The 25,969-nt window shown below is 42.1% G+C and overlaps 1 protein-coding gene across 1 annotated transcript; it reads left to right on the top strand.

The window, feature by feature from the left end:
• Positions 1-6,486: 6,486 nt before the first annotated feature.
• Positions 6,487-23,566, top strand: LOC4326284 (ABC transporter C family member 4). The gene is made up of 11 exons (XM_015755861.2): positions 6,487-8,040; positions 12,123-12,619; positions 12,940-13,201; positions 19,402-20,430; positions 20,625-20,789; positions 20,909-21,203; positions 21,699-21,913; positions 22,100-22,405; positions 22,479-22,542; positions 22,764-23,003; positions 23,151-23,566. Exons 1-11 carry the CDS (start codon positions 6,631-6,633, stop codon positions 23,249-23,251), a joined length of 4,584 nt encoding a protein of 1,527 aa, XP_015611347.1. The 5' UTR covers positions 6,487-6,630; the 3' UTR covers positions 23,252-23,566.
• The last annotated feature ends 2,403 nt before the right edge of the window (positions 23,567-25,969 follow it).

Raw genomic sequence — 25,969 nt, 5'->3', positions numbered from 1 at the left:
CTCTTCATCTGCAGAATCTCCAATTTCTTTTTTCCTTATTCCGACTTCCAAGCCAGTCAGCACAGCAACAGTTAATAATTGGCTAGAGCTGGACGATGACGAGAGATAGATAGATAAAGGCAGGCGACTCTCTATTCTCTATTGGCCGAATCCACTGGCTGTTACGTAAGCTAAGCTAGCTCACTCATCAGCAACGTTAACGCGCAGTAGCTTCGGCGCAAGTGAGGTATCAAATTATCGACTAAATTTCCCAGTTGACCCGGGGCTTGCTCTCCAAGGCATCGACAAATGCGTCAAAACTGCACTTTTTCTTTCTTTCTTTCTTCAAATTATTCAGTGTGTTCTTTTTTCCTTGGTTTTTGAAGACTTCTTGTTCGGTGTTGCACTAGCTAGTCTCTCTCGCGGCTTGATATGCGTATGCGTGTATAAATTAAACAAGAAGATCAGATGGACCGTATGCGTTCTAATCACGTACATATACATGTTCCATAAAAAATCAATCTGGTATCTATATCCAGATTTATTATAATTTATTGTACGTACTATGATGTGTCACACACATCCTAGATTATTTTTTACATCCTAGATTATTTTTTATGTGACGGAAGGGGTACGCGGCTAGCTAGCTGGTCAGAAGATATGATGCATGGTTGAGAATATACTAGTATATCTTTGTCGACTACCGGCTTCAATTAAAATTCGTTAGCCCTGATTACAGGAGTACTAGTAGTAGGTGTGAGGATGGTATATACTAATGCAAAGTAAGGTTTGTGTAGGGTTTTGTTAATTCTCGCAGATCAAGCTGGATTTGATTGGCAGTCTAGCTGATAAGGTTGTGTTTAGTTCAAGCCAAAGTTTGAAATTTGGTTGAAATTGGAGACGATGTGACTGAAAAGTTATGTGTGTATGACAGGTTGATGTGATGAAAAAAGAGCAAAGTTTGAATCCAAAGTTTGGATCTAAATACGGCCTAAATTAAGTCGATGCACTATACTGTTGCACTTGCACTTCTAGATCTTTAATATTTGAGTTCCCTTTTGTTTAATTGAAGTATATGGGAGGGTGTTGCATCGGGATAAGGGTGTTTATCTCAAAGTAAGTCTTATAGAAGAGGTAGATGTCACCTCTAATTTTATCTATATAGACTATTCATTAATGAAGAGATAACATGTACAATAAATTACATGTCTAGCGCACTAAGCCTAATAGTTTATTTTATTTTATTTGTTTGTCCCATCTTCTATCTCCCCTTTTCCTTTTTTTTAGTTTGTACGGAGACTGCCATTTGCTTGCATGAGGGGTGGTTCCTCCTCTCTCTCTCTCCTCTCTTATGTCCTCCAGCTCATCATATGAGTCTACGGGGTATGTGACATCTTAGGGCAAATGTTTAGATGTCCATAGTACTTGCTCTCAGTTATCGATTCGCATCTGAATATTCTAGGGTTGTATTGGGCTGAGGGCCGATTTAACCATCATATCAACCCTACCCCCACCCCCAAAATTAAGAAAAAACACACATTTTACTCATTTTGATTTCAATATTCAGTCATTTTAGCCTTATCAACTGTTCTCTAAATATTAACCGTTTTAAAACATTGTTGAAGTTGCACGGACCATTATAATTGATATTGTTGTTTTGAGATTTCTCCTCATAACACATTTTGTTGTAAAAGCCTACCCTCAATAGTGCTAAGCTGAAATTGACCACATGGTGTTCATGAGTAACTAATTCATTCTGTTTTATCCTATGTGGGTTTACAGCGGGCCATATATATCAGCTAGGTCGGGCTCAACTAGTGTAGCTATGAGGTGAGTTCGACTCAAACCCGTTCTTAGGCTATTTCTTGACACGACGTCAGGTTAAAGGCTTGTTTGCTGTGATCTATAAGCAACACCATTCTTTTGCTGAGAAAAAAACTTGAGTCAAACTCACTACACTACTCTAGATGAGCCCCTCTTGACTGATATAGCGATATGACCTGCGGTGGATCCATGTTGGAAGAAATGGACCGAATCAGCTACTCATGTGCTCGGTGGAATGGGTATTTTTGGTCTAGTAGTTTGAGTTTTTGCAATAAAATGGGTTATGGATGGAATCTCGAAACAAGGGTGACATGAGTTTTGCAATATAGGTGGGGTGATTTATGCAATTTTACCTAAACCTTTTATGGCACCTTCTTTTCAAGTATTGTTCCCAATTTCTTCTTGCTAATAAATAAATGTTACCTTGTCACGAATAAAATTATCCATATTTTTAGTGTTGTACAAAAGGCAACAAACTTACCGAGTTATTTTCTTTTCTTACACACAAGTCTAAGATGATATACATTTGGAACCATATGCTATAATTTTCTAAACATCAAATCTTTTCGCTAGACTGGTAAACAAAAAGACTGTTGTGGAGTTTTCAACATATTCTAACATAATTTTGGCACAAAGCTAGGTATGAAAAGTAAACCCGAATTTGATATTTGACTATTATTAATTTCTGTTACATATATAAAAAAAGTGTATTTTGTATGCAATATATCAAATCAATTTATATTTCCAACTCCATTTCAAACAAAACCACAGAGAAAAATATATGGTCTAGGGTATTATTTGTCCAGAATTAAAAAGTTGAGGTGAAAAACAATCGGTTTATAGTGTAGGCTGAAATGGACTTCGAGCCAAATTCAATGCCCAAAATTAGACGTCACCCTAATAAAAAATTGACCAATAAGTAGTGTGAAATATGAAGATTGTCAAGTGAAGAATGGCATTAATAGTTCATTTTTCCTAAAATACACTTCCGTGTCAATATATTTTTAATATTTAGCATTGAAAGGCTGAAATAAGAATAGTACTAGCTAAATTATGAGTATGTGGGGCTACAGGTAAAATAGGAAAGGTTAGATGGAATAAATACACGCAGCTACAGCTGACACTGAGTTTGCTAGCTGTATATATACATGTAACTAACGGATGCTGTCCGGTGACAAAATAGGCATTAACTCGATCTGTTCGAGCGACTGGCATGGAGAGATGTTACTCATATCAGGAATCGTATTATATGTCGTCGTACTCTCGCTGTCTCGCCGTTGATGATCCACTGTCAACCGATTGCATCGATACTGTATTAGGATTAAAACTATGCTGTTCTCCATTAATTTATTCCATTCTCGAATATAATCATTATACTAGCTACAATCTTTGGACATTTTTTTTAAATAAGTACTTTATGTTTGTCTTCTATTCAACAGATTTAGGAGAAAATGCAATGTGATAAAAATAATATAAAACATATTCCCTATATATCGAGGTTCTTTTTTTAACTAGGGCACAAGGCCCCCATTTCTCTTACTAGAAACGAGGTAATGTCAGCTACAAGGAGTATTAAAAAAACAAAAGAAAGGAACAGCTTAAAATGAGCCTGGGGACATTTTCACCCCACGACTTCACAAGACCCAGAATAGCCTGACCATTTGTATCGAGGTTCTATTCGAATAATATTAATTGTTGTAACATTATCTTAAATTGTTGGTCAAAGTTATAAACATCGTAGGTGGATGTTTGCAGGTGGGTACGTTCCTGCCTAAGATAAATATATAAAAGAAATAATCTTGTGCCATCGAAATATATCAAAATGAAATCTAACAAAAGAACCTATAATAGAGAAATAACGGCATCTGTGCTTGCAAATCACAAATGAGCCATTTGATTTGAGGAATAAAATGATCAATTGATCATTCAATCTTGAGAGGTTTTACGGTGTTTGCATTCCAAAAAAGGTAAAGATCCAACGCTCCTCAATCATAGGTACCATGTTAAAGGTTTAAGTATTGATATAGGTGCTTAGGTACTAAGGGTAAAAATATAATTTTGCTAATAGAGAGTAAACGGTAGAATCGTCTCCCAAATTATAAAAGGTACCGCATAAATATAATGGTACGCGTTAACACTGTAAAACCTCTCTCTGCACGGTTTAATTTCCTGTTTTGCATGGTTTCTTGTAGATTTACGTTGTATTGCAGTTAAGTCGTTTACCGCAGCACTAGGGTTTAATATTCTGTTTTGCGTGGTTTCGTGTAGATTTACGTTGTATTGGAGTCTAGATTTACATTATGTTCTTATAACACATTATTGGCCTAATTATGCGATTTTTTTCTACATTTACATTTTATTCCAATGAATATGTAAAAACTCCTACCTTAATTGTATTGAAAATTATATTTTATTTCCAACAAGAGATTTATATTGTGTTATATTGTTATATTGCGCTAGTTTGAGCCTAGCTAGTCGTCGACCAGGCGATTCAGTCTCCTATTCAACCCTCAACTATGCCTACACTTTTCCCTCTGTCTCCTTCCGGTGAACCCTGTCTCCTTCCGGTGAAACGTTCAAACCCTAGAACAAGAAGTACAAAGCAGGGAAAGAAGACGATGCGATCCGGGAAAGAAGACGATGCGATCTAGTATAGATCGATCGGATATCCGTGATTTACTCTTTTTTTCTGATGACATACCGATCGATGGATGTTAGATTTATTCTTTTTTCTGATGGCATACCGATCGATGGATGTTAGTATTCAATTAAAGTATAATGCCCATGTTTTACAAGTTAATTACTCCACTGCCATTATGTTATAATAAATTTGTTCCGTACCTTGCCCCTCTATTGATCAATGGTGCACGTTGTTCCACCTCCAAGTACCTCTAGATACCTCGCAAACACCGTAAAACATCTCTTCAATCTTACGTAATAAGTACGTTGTTTGGTTTGAGAAATAATGGAATGAGTTTGTGTATACCATTGTCTTGTTCCTCATACATGTTAGGTGGATATATAAATGTGAAGTAAAGCTATGTATTCCACCAAAGTTGCAAAATAATCATAAATATAGACAGTTTGCTTATACCTAATTAATAGAGACCGAAATAAACACAAATCATCAGAGATGGATGGTATGGAGTCTTGGATCATATTAACTCCATCCAAAAAGATTTAATACCGATCGTCATAAATATACATACTTAAATACGCTACCGGAGATGATGATCAAGAGTGCTTAATTATCTAACTATTCGCCTCTTAGAGCACCCGCAATGGTAAAGTAATGTGCTATCTATAAAACATGTATATCTCAGCAATAGACTAGATTAATAGTAAACCACTTCAATGGTATGTCTACATGGGTATCTATAGCTCTTTAATCTATAGCCTCGTTTTTCTCTATAGACTATCTTCAGATTAGTAGATACATTTGCTCTCTCTCTTCATTTAATCTCTTCCAAGTAAGAAAATATGCTGACATGGATCTCTTATAGAGAGCCTATAGATAACCATTGCGGGTGCCCTTACATGTATCATGGCCAGCTAAACAATCGATCAATCCTTCACGCAAAAAAAAAACGAAAATGACAAAATGGGAACATCTACCAACTATAACTTCTAAATATTCACTTCATCATTACAAAGGGTTATCCAGATTCGTTGTAAGGAGGAATCACATCTGATTGAGTTTTTTTTTTTTTGGAGAGAGGGATATTTCCAACTAAGGGGATTGAGGAGCGCACGATACCATATCGGTCTGGGAATACGCATCACCTGGCATACAAGCCCTATCTTATTTGACCATAGTAGTGACGATAAGATTGCCGTTTTACTCATAAACACCCTGCACGTGCTCATTTAGTGCTGTCCATGCAATGCACTACTGGCGTGTATATGCACGTGTCAGATTTATATATATCCCTCTAGAAGGAATAACATCCATATTACGGTGCTAAACTAAAAGAACCGCTTCTTTTTCGTGTAGGGATTTGAAAAATAGTACCGAAAAATCATGGAAGATTCTTGTGAAATTCGCTAGCTCTAGCTGCACTGTTCTTACTCAAGAAATGATATGATGGATGAATGCACACGCTTTTTGATAATATTTTTTAAGAAAACACTCTCTCTATATATTAATTTATTATAATTATATTTTAGTTCATTTTTCAGTTTATAATGTTTACTTTATTTGATGTATCATCTACTAATAGTACTCCCTCCGTCATAAATTATAAATTGTATATTTTTTATGCAGTCTACCATGACATATTTTGATCATTAATTTATTTCATATTATGTTATCAAACAACTATAATATTATTATCATATAAAAAATAAATACAATTCTAATAATATAACATGTATAATATTTACTATAGATATTGTTAGTGTAATTATTACTTAAGAGGCGGATGGAGTAATACTTATGACAGTCATCCAATTATTCAGCTATAAAAAAAAAGACAGTGGCTGGCACATATCCGAGAGGGTGGGAGCCAAAAAGGAGAGGTCACAACTGACACAACTCACAACGTTGGCCGTCCGCCGCCCGCGGTTGCACGGCGGAAACGAGAAGCGCCACAGATAAGCAGCCAAGCCTCCGCCACAAAGCCGCTCGCCGCAACGCAACAAATTCACAATTCAAACCTACCCCCTCTCCCCTCCTTCCAAGACGAGGAGGACCAAAACTCCCGCACGGAACCCGACCCCGACCCAGCCGCACACCGAGACAACCACACGACACGCCCTCTCCCCCTCCCTCCGCATGCGCCGCCGCTGCCGCTGATCGCTCCATCGATCGGCGCGCGGCCAGCGCCCATGGATCTCGCATCCTCCTCGTCGGCGGCGCCGGCTCCCCCGTGGTGGCTCACCTCGCGCACGTGCGACGTGCTCCCCTCCGCGTCCCCCTCCTCTTCGGGATTTGCGGAGTGGGCCGCCTTCCTCTTCCTCTCCGACTGCTCCCAGCGGGTGCTCCTCTCCGCGCTCGCCTCCCTCTTCCTGCTCCTGCTCCTCTGCTTCGCTCTGCGCAGGGCCGTCTCGTCGTCGTCGTCGTCGCGGCGGCGAAGGGGTGGTGCTGATGGGATCGACGGCGACGATGGCAAGCGGCCGCTGCTCCACCGCCCTGGGCCGGCCCCCGCGGTGCGGGTCGGGGTGGGGTACGTCGTCGCGCTCTCGGCGTCGCTCGCCCTCGCCGTGTTCTACGCCGTGCTGCTGGTGCTCTCGCTCGTGACGCGGGGAGGAGGAGGCGGCGTGCTGGAGCCGGTGTTCCTGGCGCTGCAGTGCGCCGCGCACCTCGCCGCGGCGGCGGTGGTCGCCCACGAGAAGCGGTTCCGCGCGGTGCACCACCCGCTCACGCTCCGCCTCTTCTGGCTCGCGGCGTCCGCGCTCGCCGTGCTCCTCGCCGGCTCCGCCATCGCTCGCCTCGCCTCCGGCGCAGCCGCCCTCCCCGACGACGCGCTCGCGATCGCCGTGCTCGTCCTCTCCCTTCCCCTGCCTCTCCTCGCGATCGCCGGCGCCACCGGCATCACCGTCGTCGTCGCCGCGGCGGAGAGCAGCCACGAAGAGGGCGCCGAGGGGAACGGGAACGGCGAGGACGTGAGGGACTACAAGAACGTGACGCTGTACGCGACGGCGTCGTGGCCGTCGCGGCTGATGTGGGCGTGGATGCACCCGCTGCTGAAGCGCGGGTACCGCGCGGCGCTGGACCTGACCGACGTGCCGACGCTGGCGCCGGAGCACCGGCCGGAGCGCATGTACGAGCTGTTCCTCTCCAACTGGCCGGCGGCGTGGGCGACCAAGGACAACAACCCGGTGCGCCACGCGCTGCTCCGCTGCTTCTGGCCGCTCTTCCTCCTCAACGCGTCCCTGGCTGTGCTCCGGCTGACGGTGATGTACGTGGGGCCGACGCTGATCCAGAGCTTCGTGGACTTCACGTCGGCGTCGCCGCGACGGCCGCTGTGGGACGGCGTGCGGCTGGTGGCGGCGCTGCTGGCGGCGAAGACGGCGGAGGCGTTCTGCAGCCACCAGTACAACTTCCACTGCCAGAAGCTGGGGATGCAGATCCGCGGCGCGCTCATCACGGCGCTCTACCGCAAGGGCCTCCGCCTCTCCTGCTCCGCGCGCCAGAAGCACGGCCTCGGCATGATCGTCAACTACATGGCCGTCGACGCGCAGCAGCTCTCCGACATGATGCTCCAGATTCACTACCTCTGGCTCATGCCGCTCCAGGTACGCACACGCCACACCTTTTTTCCATTTTTTTTTTACATTTTCACATGTGAAAATTTCTCCTCTGTTTACACGCATTTCGTCCTGTCCATTGCAAAAATAATGTTCACGATCCCCTGTTTCGCGTCAAATTACTAGTACTCCACGAAGTTGGGTGCACTTGCCGATTCCCTTGTGACACGATGATTCATAGGAATGGTCTAGGATTTCGTTGTCTCATGTTAAAAAGTTTTAGACACCGACAGGTACCATGCATTTCTTGACAGACATCGAAAACTAAACCATCTTTACGTGACAAAATCCATTGGTATGAACGCGCGCATTGCTGGGAAACTCACATCTCATCCCTGACGATGGAGCCAGAAATGGGTAACAATCATTACATTGTACTGTACATATGGTAGCCCTGAATTTCTGCAGCGATGGTGTTCCCACTTCCCGTGCCAGAGACAGAGTGGACCAGTAGAACCTTGGGTGGGGTCTCTGGTCCCAGTGGCAGTTACACGTAGTAGTTAATATGTGGAGGGACCGGTTCTGTATTAGCAGTAGTGTTTTTCGGGAGCAACGTGCCCATCAGCTTCCAACGTGATTCGGTTGTATGTTGTCCAATCAACTACTCTCTCTCCGTTCTAACGTTTACTACATTTATATTGATATTAATTAATCTAGATATATATATTTATCTAGATTTATTAACATTAATATAAATATGAAAAATGCTAAAATGACTTACATTGTGAAACGGAGAAAGTATTATACCCGTACCACATTCTCAAAAACTGGGTGCTTTGTGTTTTTCGTAGCATTTCTCTTTCTTTTTTCTTTTCCAAGCATAAAAGGACGTATTGATTCGTAGAGCTGTTGTCCTATCTCTATTGTACGGTCGTACGTACGCCTGCCTACATACTTGAAATCCCGATGATTTGTCCTTACGAGATCAACAAAACAAAGAAAGATCATTTCATAAATTGAGTCCTAAAATACTCCTGAACTCGTAGGAATTTTTCTGTTCAAGAGTAAGGGTGTGTTTAGTTTCTGGAAAAAGTTGAAAGTTTAAATAAAGTTAAGAGTTTAGAAAAAAAAGTTAAAAGTTTATGTGTAGGAAAGTTTTTGATTTGGTATGATATGATGGAAAGTTGGGTATAAGGGAGAAACTAAACACGGCCTAATACTACATATACTCGGCACACCACTTGTCAGGAAAGTACTCCAGGTCACCAGTCACCGTATTCACCGATTTGTTTACAGTACACATCTACTCCCTCCGTCTAAAAAAAGACAAACACTGAGTTTCCATGTCTAACATTTGACTGTCCGTCTTATATGAAATTTTTTTATAATTATTATTTTTATTGTTGTGAGATGATAAAACATGATTAATACTTTATGCGTGACTTGTCTTTTTAATTTTTTTCATATTTTTTTTTAAATAAGATGACGGTCAAACGTGGGACACGGAAAGTTAGGGTTTATCTTTTTTTTTTTGGACGGAGAGAGTAAATAATTAATTAACGGTACATGTTAGTACATCCGGATCTATAAGACCAATGTCGTCAGACTCAAATCGTGTTTCAACCATCAATTAAGATTTGCCATGTGAAGATCCTTGCACATGGAGGAGACAAAACTCAAGGACGTGAGCATTGCCGGCCACTAACTCCGTCGTCCTTTGTTTTATCGCTGGAGGAGGTGGGGACTACAACGATGTGCCACCCTAGGAGAAAACAACAAATACAATAATTTTTTTCTATGAAAAACACACGAACCCAAGTATACTTTGATTTTCTTTTCTTATGTCATTTCTTTGAAAAACAAACACAAATCTATACCTGCACTGCACTCTGCGCTTCACATGTTAACCAGAAAATAGTTGGCTGTTGATTATGTTGATTATATAATCGTGGTTGTAGACCGTATTAAAGTTGAATAAAATGGACAAATTTCATCTAGATTTATTAAACATAACAGTTGAAAACTCTATGTATTAAATGTAATACATAATATGTTTAACCGAAAGAGAATAATTGTGAGATCAATGTCCTATATATGTATTGCATGCAAACGCGTGGTATGTTAATCGTATAGTTTTTGGACTCCGCTTTTCATTTTTCAAGAAAGATCGTCCGTGGAGGTAGTTGAGTGAATCATGTCCATGCATGTTGAGAAAAACATTCAAAAAATAAAGAGAGATATTGATCAGATAAAGAATTTGCCTTAAATAAGTAGGAGTATAGGTTTAGTATTTAAATACTCAGTTTAACTACATGATTTTTAATTACTTATCATCATCATTTGAAAAAAAATATGAAAAATACCAAATATATTCAATATACGATTAGTATTTTAATTGTTATAGCGTTAATAATAATGGCTGCATGATGAACAGGTAGATGGTACATTATTTTGCTACTCCCTCCGTCCCAGATATAATAAATCAGAATTGGATGAGACGTATGCTTATAATATGTTCTGGTTCTAAGTTGCTATATTCTGAGTTGAGTTGAATCGTTATGTATACAACCTAATTTGGTTCTAGTACTTTCTAGTTTGGGCATTAATTGGTGGGAGAGCACAGTTTTGCCGGTGTGGCTACTCCTTGGCCTAAAGCAGTCCATTTTGTGTCTCTGGTTTTGTTTCTTTGTACCAAGTAGTTTTTTGTTTTGTTTTCATATATATTTGGTGGTTGGTGCCAATAGTAGCTCGATCGTATTGCTGCGAATTAATTAAAGACCGTAAGGCGTAGGTAGCAAGTTAAGTTTGTCACGACGCAGCGCGAGCCCACTTTTGTTGTTGGTGAAGAATTTTAAAACAATATACTTACAGTATACACTACAGTACCTATGTTTTGATGTTGTACTTCAACTGTGCACAGAGAATCACTTTTGCAGCATAAAAAACCTAGGACGTTTCATGGAAAAAAATGTTTTGGCTCAATTTGACATAGATTGTTGAACACTTGCGGATTATCTACTTGATTATATGGATAAATTAAATATTTTGTTAAATAAACTTAATAAATAACTTAAAACAAATGGTCTAAGCAATACAATGAAATATTTTTTTTAGAATATGTGTTTTTTGAAGCATGGAGGAAATAATTCATTTGGGCAATCTGGTAAATGATCTGAAAAAAAAACTCAACCTTAATACTACTCAATTGGATCTTAATTTCAAAATTTAAGTTTCATGTGTTCTGAAATTTAAGTTTTTATTTCTAAGGAGAGCATTTATACTAGAATGGTTTTAATAGTTCTTTTACAAATATTTAAGGTTTAGGAAAGATTCGGTCAAATTTTTAGAATTTTAAAAATCAATTATAGATTAGAATAAATTTAAAAAATGTACGCGCATCATTTTGTTCTGGTTTTAAAACTAGCATTTGAGAATAATGTGTGGACAAATCCAGCTTGTCTAGGCAGAATAATTTAGTGTGGGTTTTTGCTATTGACCAGTGACAGAGACTGTAGTTATTGGATCATCGGCACTGGGATCCGCGCCCGAATACTAATAATTGAACTAATACTATATTTTTGCACGTGATCCGCGACCAAAATTAATTAATTTACTGTCGCACTGGTCAAACGTAGCCCACCATCCCCCAATGACTCCGGCGATGTAACAGTGCACTGGTCTTGTACCGCAAATCGTTCGTTCATACTCGAGAGCAGTAAGGCCCTGTTTAGTCGTTTAGGTGTAAAATTTTTGAAGTATACGGATATAAATATTTGAAGTATTAAATGTAGACTAATAACAAAATAAATTATAAATTCCACATGTAAACTGCGAGACGAATCTATTAAACCTAATTAATCGATCATTAGTAAATATTTACTGTAGTACCACATTGTCAAATCATGGTGTAATTAGGCTCAAAAGATTCGTCTCGCAATTTACATACAAACTGTGCAATTGATTTTCTTTGTCCATATTTAATACTCCATGCATGTGCTCAAACATTTGATGTGATGGAATTTTTAGAAGTTTGATGGGAACTAAACCTAAATGTAAATTGAACTAGTAAACCTTATTATTATTATTATTATTATTATTATTATTATTATTATTATTATTTTGGACTGCAGGTTGGGGTGGCGCTGGGATTGCTGTACTTGTACTTGGGCCCGCCGGTGACGGCGGCGCTGGGCGGTGTGGTGGCGGTGATGATGTTCGTGCTGGCGGGGGCGCGGCGGAACAACCGGTACCAGTTCCGGCTGATGACGGAGCGAGACAAGCGGATGAAGGCGACGAACGAGATGCTCAACTACATGCGGGTGATCAAGTTCCAGGCGTGGGAAGAGCACTTCAGCGCCCGCATCGAGGCGTTCCGGCGCGGCGAGTTCGGGTGGCTCACCCGCTTCATGTACTCCATCTCGGGCAACATCATCGCGCTCTGGAGCGCCCCCATCGCCATCGCCGCTCTCGTCTTCGCCACCTCCGTCCTCCTCGGTGTCCGCCTCGACGCCGGCCTCGTCTTCACCGCCACCTCCTTCTTCAAGATCCTCCAGGAGCCCATGCGCAACTTCCCCCAGTCCATCATCCAGGTCTCCCAGGCCATGGTCTCTCTCGGCCGTCTCGACTCGTAAGCCCACTCCCCTATACATAGATCTCTCTTTAAATAGTACGTAGTCAGGTTATAAGATATTTTGACTTTGGTTAAAGTCAAACTGTTTTAAATTTTTAACTAAATTTATAGACAAATATATTAATATTTATAATACTAAATTAGTTTCATCAAATAAATAATTAATATATTTTTATAATAAATTTGTCTTGGGTTGAAAATGTTACTACTTTTTTCTATGAACTTAATCAAACTTAAAGCAAGTCAAAATGTCTTATAGCCTAAAACTGAGTGACTAGCTACTGTTCAACATTGTATTGTGTTGCAATCGATTGCAGGTACATGACGAGCGCGGAGCTGGACGAGGGCGCGGTGGAGCGGGGACCGGCGGTGGGGGCGGGGATGACGGCCGTGCGGGTGAGAGGTGGGGAGTTCGCGTGGGAGGAGGAGGAGGAGGCGGCAGGGCAGCAGGCGGTGCTGCGCGGGATCGACATCGACGTCCGCGCTGGCACGCTGGCGGCCGTCGTCGGCATGGTCGGCTCCGGCAAGTCGTCGCTGCTGGGTTGCATCCTCGGCGAGATGCGCAAGATCTCCGGCGAGGTACGTATAATTTAACCAACTACTCCCATCATAGTACCATTCTATTATTAGCTATTTAGCAGCTGGGTAGTATAGTATACGTACGTACGGTCGAATGCATGTCACCGTCACGTTGTGTGCTCACCTAACGCGTGGGGGGAAACAGCTTTGAACGACCCGTGAATTGCGGCGGTGCATATATACGTGCGTTATGGCATGCATGCAAAGCGACGTGCAATGATTCGACGATCGGGACACAGTACCGACCGATGGATATAGCTTGTTCGTGGGCACGCTCCGGCATTAACTCCGATCCAATGGATAGAGGCATAGAGCTAGGTAGTACAGGTACAGCAGTGTGTGCCCTGCCTATGGACCGGAGACCAGCTACAGTGATGACAATATATTGGAGGAGTCCTACATGCCGTTAGCTATAAGTATGGGGAACATTTGTACCGTGAAGATAAAAAAAAACACTAAATTCTTAAGAGCAAGTTTAATAGTATAGCCAACTACTAACTCCAATTCATCTATAGCCAATCTAATAGCTCATTCATACAATAGTTACATACTACACTATTAATACATGGTCCTACCTGTCATACACACACTGCGTCTTGGAGTCCGTGCTATAGCTAGCTACAAATCTGTAGCCCGCTGCTCTTCTCTCTCCTCACTTATCTCTTTAAAATATGTCTGCAGCTGGCTTATAGCCTGCTATTATACCTACTCTAAGATCAAACTACTACTCCTACGTAAGTTGTTTTTTCTGATTATATATGTACTTTCTCTATTCTAAGAGAAATCAACTCTTCTGATTACGTTCAGACTCGTAACTACTACGTAAGTTGTTTTTTCTGACTATAGAGTACTATCAATCAGCAGTTCCAATGGAAATAGTGCGAGTTTATACTTTCTTGGTTGATCATATATATAGTGACAATTAGGTCTTGCAAGCTAGCTATGTGGTCATGGGGAAATCTCAACACCTATTATGTTAGCTCGTGAAAGTTCCAGTTCTCTTGCATGCCGAACACCTCTCAAACGAGAGCGATAATTTTGAAAGAAGGTACAATTATTTTGTTCCTTGGGGGGATTATTGCAATTAAGTTGTTGCTATAGTCCACGTCTACTAGAATTGGCGATATAGACACGACATATATGTCATAATCACTCCAATGAATATGATGTACAACAAAAGACTCGTTCAGAGATCTGCCATCAATATCAGATCTTCCATCAACCGTACATCTCCTCCTTTAAATATCATCGGTCGGTAGGCTGTGTCGCACGTTTGTCCTGATCTATTGTGAGCATACGAGTATGCTTGATTTTTTTTCTTCCCTGTTGATTGTGAGCGTTCGGTAGAATGATTGCTTGATGACAGTGGAACTGTGGAAGTCTAAGCTCTATCAAGAAGGTTCACGAATCAAAAGCCTAGGGTATAAGAATACATATGTTCGGATGCAAGTGTTCTCAACCTACACAGTGTTCACGGAAAACGGAGCGATTCATTAGTGCTTGATTAATTAAGTATTTGCTAATTTTTTTTTCAAAAATAAATTAATATGATTTTTTTAAACAAATTTCGTATTGAAACTTTTTTAAAAAATTCATCGTTTAGTAGTTTGAAAAGCGTGCACGCGGAATACGAGAGAGAGGGTTTTTTCTCCTTCCCTCAAGCAGTTAAGTGACGTTTTAAAACATATAATTAATTGAAATGCTGAAGTCTTCAAAACTCTTTTGATGAATTATGTGATATATATGAAAATGATATTAGTGTATTTCCCTACAAAATACTTATATATAAGTTACATTTTTAATGTTTTATTAACAGAGAGTAATTAGGGAAGGCAGTAACTAAAATATGCGCTGAAAACCTATATTTGTGCTGGATTCTTTTCATGATTATTGCTTTGATGCAATCAATAATAACCGTATAGTTACAACGTGGCTTGATAGGACAATTATGCATACATGTATATATAAATATTTTTTAAAAAAAATATAATGTACTCCCTTCATTCGAGATAACATATTATAGCATTATAAATTTGTCATAAAATATAATAACTTCTTAATCTATATTTTTCTTAACTAATCATAATATTTCACTATTTAACTTTTCCCATCCAACCTTATAGTTTGTCCAAATAATACGGTCATCTGATCGTCTGTTTGCTGGCCTTCCCATTGTTGTACCCGTGACCGTGAGACAGCGTAGCGAAAGCTGCCAGCGAAAGCTGTTGATTTTGCTTGTTTCAGGGGGCCATAAACTTTCGGCAGCAGTAGGTGTATCGTACGCGTTCAGCTGAAAAAACGCACGTTCTGAAGCGTCATCTCGTCTGCCCTTGTTTGCAGACAGCAGATGCCTGCAACTAGTACTATGGCCTGCAAATGATGTGATGGAGTTGAAGTTTTTGATTTTTCTTTCGCTAGAATCGTTTTTTTCTTTTTTGACAAACTCATGTCTCCCTTGAGATTTTAGATTTTCTTTTTTACAAAAGGAATAGTAAAACTGATCATTTTCTTGAGACGGAGGATTATTCATGCTCCGAGTTGTAGACCACTATTCGCGCATCCCCCAATAGTCCCTTTTGTATACGATAAAATTTTTGCTATGTTATTAGAGCAGGTACAATGGTAGGCTATTAGCCAGCTATAAATATATTTTAATAAGATAAAAGATGTTAGAGAAGAGCAGCGAGCTACAGATCTATAGCTAGCTGCAGCACGGACTCCAAGACGCAGTGTGTGTATGACATGTGGGACGATATGCTAATAGTATAGTAAGTAACTATTGTATGAATTAGTTATTAGATTAGATATAAATGAATTGGAGTTAGTAGTGGGCTATACTATTGAACTTGCTCTTATACGCGTGTCAGCGTTTTTTTAAGTTCACTCCACTACTATTTGAGCGTGTCGTCTCGCGACTGGACTGTTGCTACCTTGCAAGTGACATGAGCCCAAAACGGCATCCCAAAAAATTGCAGTAGTAGGAGTAGCATCAATTGGTTTGGTTCAAGACAGCCGGCTTTGGTTGTTGCTCGGTTGTTTCAAGGCAGGAGAGGAGTACTTTTAGCTACGGCTGTTTCTGTTTCCCTTATACCCCCCACAGCCAAGTGGTCCGCTGTGCTGACACTCTTCAGCTGAAAAGGCTGCAGCTAGCTCATCCAATCAAACACATTGAACTTTTAAGTTGAAACTTTTGCGTGATGGTATATGTCCTGTTGCAATCCAAATGTAGGGCTTATTCGGATTAGAGCAACTTCACAGGATTTTTGGAGGAATAATGTGCATAGGAATTTTTCCCTTACCTGTCATTCGGATCATAAAAACTGGTTGTAGGAAATCCAAAGGAAAGTTTCCTTTGATGCTGATTTCACAGGAAAAGTATAGGAAAAGTCCATCCACCTCAAGCTTTTTTTTTCTTCCTGCATGCAAATCCTAGGCAATCAATTTCATGTGATCTGAATGTTCTCAACTTTTGTATTCCTTTATTTTTCATTCCTCTATTTTACACTTAGATTCCTTTCCTATTTCTATACTTTTCCTATCCTATAATCCGAACAAGTCCGTATTGTCGTATTTTCTTAACGCATTTGCGTGCATTTCGGTGCAACCATAGTACTACTAGAAGATTTGTTACGGCATTCATAGTGCGTCACCTATTTTCGCCGTTCCTTGTGTGCCACGTACACGAAGAACCTCGTAAACCACATACTCCACAGTGCAAGTACCGGTAGTGGGTCCCACCAGTACATCTTTTCACTTTTTATCTCTCAATCTCTCTCCTTTACTTCCTTTCTTCTCTCTCCCGAGTAGTACTAGTAGCGGAGACACCGGGCATCGCGTCGGGGAGGTCGAGCGGCGACGGCTGCGACCGGCAGCGCACTCGAGCGGTGACGCCGCTGGGCGGTGGGGTGGTCGAGCGGCAGCGGGGGCGGTCGAGTGGCTGCGCGGGCGGCGGGGCACTCGAGCGGTGCCGGCGACCGGCGGGGCAGCCCGAGCGGCGATCAACGGGCGGCGGGGCGGTCGAGCGGCGCTGGCACCGACGGAGCAGCACAAGCGGTCGAGCGGCGACGGCACCGGCTTCGAATCGGCGTCGGCCTCGACCTCCTCTGCCTCTCCGTCGCCTCCCTCTCCCATTCTCTTCTCTTCCTCCGGCTCGGCGGCAGATCGACGTCTTCCTCACTTCTCCACTGCGGCGGCGGTTCGGCGTCGTGCGGAGTAAGGCTCCCCGGCGGAGGCGCGGTCCGACAAGGTCTCTCTCCTCCATCTCCTTTCCCTAGCGACACGGCGCTTGATTGTGGGCCCCACCTACAAAAGTGAGGAGGAACGGGGAGCCAAAATTGGCTCCGCGTGCTTGAGCAGGCTGCTCGGTTTGCCTAGGTGGCCAAGAATATTCGCCTTTTTTTATGAGCCCGAACGCGACGTCCTTGCATTGTAAATGGCCTTAGATGTTCGTGTGGGGCTATGCAGCCATATGATTTCTTTATTCTTTCTGCACTCATATAGATCTGAGTCATCTGACCATGATTTCCAGAGGACAAAGTTGTCCTCTCCGTTCCAGCTAATCATGAAAGCAATTGTAGGTCATTATTTAGAAAACATGAATTTTCACATTGTTTTCACATACTGTAGGAAATAATTTATGACAGTAGAAATAGGAAAAAGGACTTCTCTTTCCCACAGAACAAACCAAAATGTTGAGCTAGAAAATCGGGTTATCAGTAGGTAGAACACCACAATCAGAGAGAAGCAAAATGCAAAAGCTGATGCATTTAGATCCTTGTTTTCTGTGGCAAAGACAAAGTTCATCTTTTGCAAATTAATTAGCTTTTAATGGAGAAAGGGAAAACATAGCATAATCTTGTGCTACATCTTTGTGATTAATTGTGATGCTAGGACTGGTGATGCTCGCTGAGCCACAGCATGCATCACATCCAGCATCTCCAAGTCCCAGATCATGCTGCAATGTGTTACTCCACTTTTTGAGCAAACTGTACTACACCTGCACAAGTTCCTGCCGTCCTGGTTTTTTTTAAAAAAAGAATCTTTGAGATTAATTGGCTTTTGAATGTTTTAACGAAACTATAGATAATGAATTCTGAATTCTTCACTGATGTTCACTACGACAAAATGGGAACAAAATTTCACGTTTCACTTACATAAACACCACCGCAAGAACATTCATTCCTCAGGGGGTGTCTCTCCAAAAAAAAAATAAGTCTCTACCCTATAGACTTATTTTTTGAGAGAGGGAGTCCCTCCCTCCCAAACACCCCCTCAGTTTTTTCAGAGGAATAAAAACTTCTTCTAATGTTCCATAGATTGGTGCCCTTCCATTGTATTGGATCTGTTTTAATGTTTTGTCGTACATTCACTGACATTAGGGGTGGATAGTCATGTACTACATCTGTCCCAAAATAAGTGCACCCATGAGTTTCCGCGCCTAACTTTGATCATCCGTCTTATTTAAAATTTTTTTAGAATTAACATTTTTGTTGTTATGAGATGATAAAACATGAATAGTACTTTACTCGTGACTTATATTTTTAATTTTTTCAAAAAGTTTTCAAATAAGACGAACGGTCAAAGTTGAATGCGGAAAACCATAGCTGCACTTATTTTGGGACGGAGGGAGTATGAATTAACTGAAACTTTATGTTCTTTGTTATTCCTGTGCTATTATGTCGGTGGTTGGATCCTGAATTTCTATGAAAGATACCCGTTTCTGAATTCCGAACGATATTGGGTCTGGTTCGACAAAATGCTGGGGCTGATTCTTCAATCGTCGGATCTGCCAACTGAATATGATGTGCATTAATGTATTGGATTTGATTATCTCTGAAACAAAAACTTGTCCATGCATCGATTGGCGTTGGGTTTGATAATCTCTGAAGCTGAAACTTGTCCATCAATGGATTGGCATTGGATTTGATCATCTCTAAACCTGAAATTTGTCCATCGATTATTGGCATTTGATTTGATCATCTCTGAACCTGAAACTTGTCCATCAATGGATTGCCATTGAGTTTGATCAGCTCTAAACCTCAAACTTGTCCATCAATTAATATATAATTGGCATTGGGTTTGATCATCTCTGGAACTGAAACTCGTCGATCGATTATGGGCATTGGACTTGATAATCTCTGAACCTGAAACTTGTACATCAATGGATTGGCATTAATTAGCATTTGGTTGGATTGTGGCAGGTGACAGTGCGGGGGAGCATGGCGTACGTGCCGCAGACGGCGTGGATCCAGAACGGGACGATCGAGGAGAACATCCTGTTCGGGCGGGGGATGCAGCGGGAGCGGTACAGGGAGGCGATCCGGGTGTGCTCCCTGGACAAGGACCTGGAGATGATGGAGTTCGGGGACCAGACGGAGATCGGGGAGCGCGGCATCAACCTGAGCGGCGGGCAGAAGCAGCGCATCCAGCTCGCCCGCGCCGTCTACCAGGACGCCGACGTCTACCTCCTCGACGACGTCTTCAGCGCCGTCGACGCCCACACCGGCTCCGATATCTTCCGCGACTGCGTCCGCGGCGCCCTCAGGGACAAGACCGTCCTCCTCGTCACCCACCAGCTCGACTTCCTCCGCAACGCCCACGCCATCTACGTCATGCGCGACGGCGCCGTCGCCCAGTCCGGCCGCTACCACGACCTCCTCCGCACCGGCACCGACTTCGCCGCGCTCGTCGCGGCCCACGAGTCCTCCATGGAGCTCGTCGAGAGCGCCGCGCCCGGTCCTTCGCCGTCGCCCGCGGGCAACCTGCCGCTCTCCCGCCAGCCGTCGTCCGCGCCCAAGGAGAGGGAGAGCGCGTCGTCGAACGGCGACATCAAGACGGCGAAGGCGTCGTCGCGGCTGATCAAGGCGGAGGAGCGGGCGAGCGGGCACGTGAGCTTCACGGTGTACAGGCAGTACATGACGGAGGCGTGGGGGTGGTGGGGGCTGATGCTGGTGCTCGCCGTGTCCGTGGCGTGGCAGGGCTCCACCATGGCCGCCGACTACTGGCTCGCCTACCAGACCTCCGGCGACGCGTTCCGGCCCGCCCTCTTCATCAAGGTGTACGCCATCATCGCCGCCGTGTCCGTGGTGATCGTCACGGTGAGGTCCCTCCTCGTCGCCACCATCGGCCTCGACACCGCCAACATCTTCTTCAGGCAGGTCCTCAGCACCATCCTCCACGCCCCCATGTCCTTCTTCGACACCACCCCCTCCGGCAGGATCCTCACCAGGGTAACCCACAACATTCCCAACTAATCACAGGAGTGATCTTACCATATTTTTTAGTGTAAAATTTGATACATGCATCAAAATTTACATTAAAAATATTGCTACCTCCCGATACTGACCGTAGAATTACTCTAGATAGGTGTATATTACGATTTTATATATGAGTGAGGTAACATTTCTATCTTTGTGATGTGCAGGCGTCATCGGACCAGACGAACGTGGATCTGTTGTTGCCGTTCTTCGTGTGGATGAGCGTTTCCATGTACATCACGGTGATAGGCGTGGTGATCATGACGTGTCAGGTGGCCTGGCCTTCGGTCGTCCTCGTCGTACCCTTGCTCATGCTCAACCTCTGGTTCCGGGTAAAGTTGCTAGACCTGGATTTCTTTTTTCTACGCTTAGGCGTAACCCGTTTATTACACGTGATCTAAATAGTTCTAGAAAGAAATTTGACATTTTTTTTTGCTGATTTGATTTGCAGAAATACTACATCTCGACGTCGAGGGAGCTGACCAGGCTGGAGTCGATCACCAAGGCTCCCGTGATCCACCACTTCTCGGAGACGGTGCAGGGCGTCATGGTGATCAGGTGCTTCCAGAAGCAGGACAACTTCTTCCACGAGAACCTCAGCCGCCTCAACGCCAGCCTCAAGATGGACTTCCACAACAATGCAGCCAACGAGTGGCTCGGCCTGCGGCTGGAGCTCATCGGAAGCCTTGTCCTCTGCGTCACCGCCTTGCTCATGGTCACGTTGCCGTCCAACATCGTCCTTCCAGGTACAGCAAAATGGATCACAGTATTTTTTTTTATTTTGGAATTTTACGGTTTTTGAGAAAATATCTTAAGATATCTAAGTTTTATATTAAAATTTTTGGTACGTCAAGGCACTTAGTATTTAGAGGTATCAAATTTTACAATAGAAAATATGATACCTTACTTTCTTAAGGATGGTAAAATCACCCATTTTTTTTATCATGTACTCCCTCCGTTTTTTAATAGATGACGCTGTTGATTTTTTTCTCACATGTTTGACCATTCGTCTTATTCAAAAAATTTAAGTAATTATAATTTATTTTGTTATGAGTTGTTTTATCACTCATAGTACTTTAAGTGTGATTTATATCTTATACATTTGCATAAAATTTTTGAATAAGACGAATGGTCAAACATGTGAGAAAAAGTCAACGGCGTCATCTATTAAAAAACGGAGGTAGTATGTAGCGGCTGTATTTTTCTATGCTGAAGAGCTGAACATGTTATCGCTGCTGCAGAGTATGTCGGTTTGTCGCTCTCGTATGGCCTGTCACTTAACTCGGTGATGTTCTGGGCCATTTGGTTGAGTTGCAATATTGAAAACAAAATGGTCTCAGTTGAGAGGATAAAGCAGTTCACGAACATCCCATCTGAGGCAGAATGGAGGATCAAGGAGACTGCTCCCTCTGCAAACTGGCCACACAAAGGCGACATCGATATCATTGATCTCAAGGTAACTCCTAACTCCGTAAGTTTTACTTGTTCGGTATAACACAGTCAAAAAAGATCTTTACCAATTTGATCAAGATTTAAAATCATCAGCACTGGAGAATATACATTTGGTTTTCTTCTTTCTAATGGTCCTGAAGATTAAAAATGTGCAGTAGCTAAACCTGAAGTACTCTGTCTGCCCTTGCAGTTTCGGTACAGGCACAACACTCCCCTAGTGCTGAAGGGCATCACGCTAAGCATACACGGAGGGGAGAAGATTGGTGTGGTTGGGAGAACTGGCAGTGGGAAATCGACGCTGATCCAGGCATTGTTCAGAATAGTTGAGCCTTCTGAGGGGAAGATAATCATCGACGGCATCGACATCTGCACGCTAGGGCTCCATGATCTGAGGTCTCGGTTCGGCATTATCCCTCAGGAGCCTGTCCTCTTCGAAGGGACGATTCGAAGCAACATCGACCCGCTTCAGCTGTACTCTGATGATGAAATTTGGCAGGTATTTGACAAGCAGGTTTAAATTTGTGTCCCAGCACATATTCTGTTATTTAAACATTTTTTTTCCCTTTTAGGCCTTGGAACGTTGTCAGCTGAAAGATGCAGTGACTTCAAAACCCGAGAAGCTTGATGCATCAGGTACTTCATTTACAAATCACTGTTATTTGTATACATTTTTAGCTCAGGTGCTGAGCAATTATTCCATAGACTTTAGCTTACATGAACAAGTAGTGACCTTGTTACATAAGTTCTAGTACAACTCACTCTCGTGGCAATCTTTTCACAGAAAAAAAAAATCCTTCTTTTGTTACATCGGTTACAGCTACGTACTAATATGAGTATGGCTTGCCTTCATCTAGTTGTCGACAACGGCGAGAACTGGAGTGTTGGGCAGAGGCAGTTGCTGTGCCTTGGCCGAGTGATGCTGAAGCACAGCAGGATACTGTTCATGGACGAGGCCACTGCTTCAGTGGATTCCCGAACCGATGCCGTGATTCAGAAGATCATCCGGGAAGAGTTCTCAGCCTGCACCATCATCAGCATCGCGCACAGGATACCGACGGTCATGGACTGCGACAGAGTCCTGGTCATCGATGCCGGTAAGCTTCACTGAAACTTCGAAACAGGAAGCAATGTCTTCTATTTCCGAATACCGAAACTTTAGCTCATGATATCCTAGCTTTAATGTTATCTGACGCTCTTAGCAATCTGAAAAACTGAAGAATTTTTTTTCTTCTTATTACCAGGCCTAGCGAAGGAATTTGACAGTCCTGCAAACCTGATCGAAAGGCCATCACTGTTTGGAGCATTGGTTCAAGAGTACGCAACCCGGTCATCCGATATATAACTAATGATGAGATGAGCTGATTTTTGACTCAGAATTTGGGAGGAAATAAGGGCGACGGATGGCCACCCAAGCTGATCTAGTGCTCTCTCCACACTGTGAGATGCTTTTCAATTTTTATGAGCAGTGAGCCTGTGAGTAGTAAGTAGCGTGAGAAGGCACCAGGAAAAGAAATACGAAAAAAAAAACGCAGGTTTCGGTGTATTGTTTAGCACGTGTTCAGCGCGTGCACTGTGAAAGCTATGATGCTTTGTGTAACAACGATGAGATGAAGTTAATTCAATTAATATATTGTTACCGTGGAAAATTTTCAGTCAAGGGCAGTAAAGACTTCATAAATCCCTAGACCGTGTTCGAGAAAAAAAAATCCCTAGACCGATGCATAAATAATCATAAGGTTTAGGCTTGTAACTTGTTAGTCTTGAATATATATGTCCACCCAAACCATATTGATAAATCTATTGAAGATTTGAAGGCGAGTTATTTGCAAGGTATTTTCACGAGAAAATTCTCTGCATGCATTATTCCACTCAATTTCCCTGAGTTTTGTTTCATTCATGCATTCAACTGGTTTTTTGTATTAGGACCAGTTGGATTTACAAAGTTGAAAGTTATTTATACACAATAACACAAGTATTCTAAGAAACTTATATACAAAGATTTTGTAATAATCACACTGGTTTGGAGCTTGAGAAGTGTGCCCGTGATAATCTAAAATTCATATAAGAAAAATCACGTATTCTTAGAACGTACCCTTTGACCCCATTTGATTAGTTTGACCATGAGTTGGCCTTTGATTTTCTTAAATGACCATATTGTCCTCGCTTGAAAAACACCGAGAAACAAATTCTTCACTTGTATAATTATTATGTGATTCAACCTTTTGAAATTTTCAATTCTTTTGGTGGAATGATTTGGTATGGTCAAGTGGATGGATGAAACGGATGTCGTGTAAATGAAGGAGTGGTTCCAGGGGCAGATTTACCCATTGGACAGGGTGGGTCGACCGACCCAGCTACAACTCGTGTCGCCCCACACCCTCAAGACCCCCTAACCCCTTATAATAGTTATGGGCCATCAAAATTAGGTATAACAATGTTTAAACACCCAACAGTTGTTCGTTTCTTCACAACATACGCATGCCGCAAACAATGATCGAGACGGTTATGCGATTGAACTATAAATACGATATATGTTGTATCCGATTGCTCTTATCGAGTGAACATCTCTGTTCTCCGCCTCATCTACGTCCGCCACTCAGTGACCCGGATTGAACGGTGGATGAAGCGCCCGAGCGATCGTCGTTTCTCCGGGCACCTAGATCTGCGTATTCTCCCATTAATCATGACGCGTGTGATATTGCCTTCACGTTTCCTCTTCGACTGTTGCTAACTTCTTTCCTTCTACGGCTACATGGCTCTTTACCTTCTACACGCTCGTGCACTGTTTTCATCTGAGTACTAGCATGCTAGTATTGAAATTAATGGATACGCACACAAGAGGCTATGATCTCCACGACCGCTTGCTAGCTGAGAGGGGAGTGTGGCGACATCAATAAAAGCAGGATGCGTTGTGTAGAGCAAACACGAGCGAACGAAAAAATGATCAGGATAGTTTAAGAGAAAAAAATTTTAAAGCTTAAAACATACATGCATACACATTCCCCTTGGCACATGAGTATGAGTACACCTAACAAATTGCTTTGCCATGCACTTGTGCTTTTGCTGACACCGGTAAGACGTATGCTGTGCTGCTGCCCTTCACTCCCTCTAGACGCACGTATGCACTCATCAAACAAGTCTCCCATAGAGACCTACTAGACTAGTACGCCGGTACCCATATGTATGCAAACATGAAGAATTTGAATAAAGATTCAAGTATTTTTCTCTTCTAAACTACTTATTGTATTTAAGGTCTAATTACACTATCATATTTGTTACAATTAAATCTTTATAACAAGATATCACATAATTATATTTTAATAAAAAATCGAACATTGTTTCACCCATTGAAGAAAAGTGTTTCACTTCCAAGAAATGCAATATTTAAAAATATCGACTGCAACATCGGTAACCACTTATATGAAACATTGAGTCTGAAAGAGCGAAAACATGTCATATTTATATCATATTAATATTAAACTATAATTATAATTATTGAAACATTATAAAACCCTTACTGAAACATTTCAGGAAAACCACGTGCAACATTTACGAATTAACTAGTGAAACATTTAAGTAAAACATGTGCAACATTTAAAAGAAATATATTTTAAAAGCTAAATAATCATGTGATCACATTAAACATTAAATAAATTTGCAAAATACTTGATCTTGTTTAAAAAATTATATCAGCATTGAGTTGTGATTTTTGAAACATCGCAAAGTAGTTCATGAATCATCTAAAAATATCGTGTGCAACGTTTACATGAACTAGTGAAACATCATAAAACCACTTATTGGAACACCGAAATAATAACACGTGTAGCAACTAAAAATATCCATTCCAAAAATTTATCGGAATATAATCACAGGGGCGGAGACAGAAAATAGCATGAGTGGGGGCTGAGGATCTACCGCTTAGGTAGACTAAGGAAGTAAAAAGTGTCGAGGGGCATTTGCCCCCACTCGCTGCAAAATTGAGTGGGGCCAAGGCCCCCGCTTGTTACACTCTAGATCCGCCCCTGTATAATCATGTGGGATCTTATTTTAAAGATTTAAT

This window comes from Oryza sativa, chromosome 1 (genome assembly GCF_034140825.1).
Source record: "Oryza sativa Japonica Group chromosome 1, ASM3414082v1".
In the NCBI taxonomy this organism is placed as follows: domain Eukaryota; kingdom Viridiplantae; phylum Streptophyta; class Magnoliopsida; order Poales; family Poaceae; genus Oryza; species Oryza sativa.
This window is presented reverse-complemented; position numbering and strand designations above follow the sequence as displayed.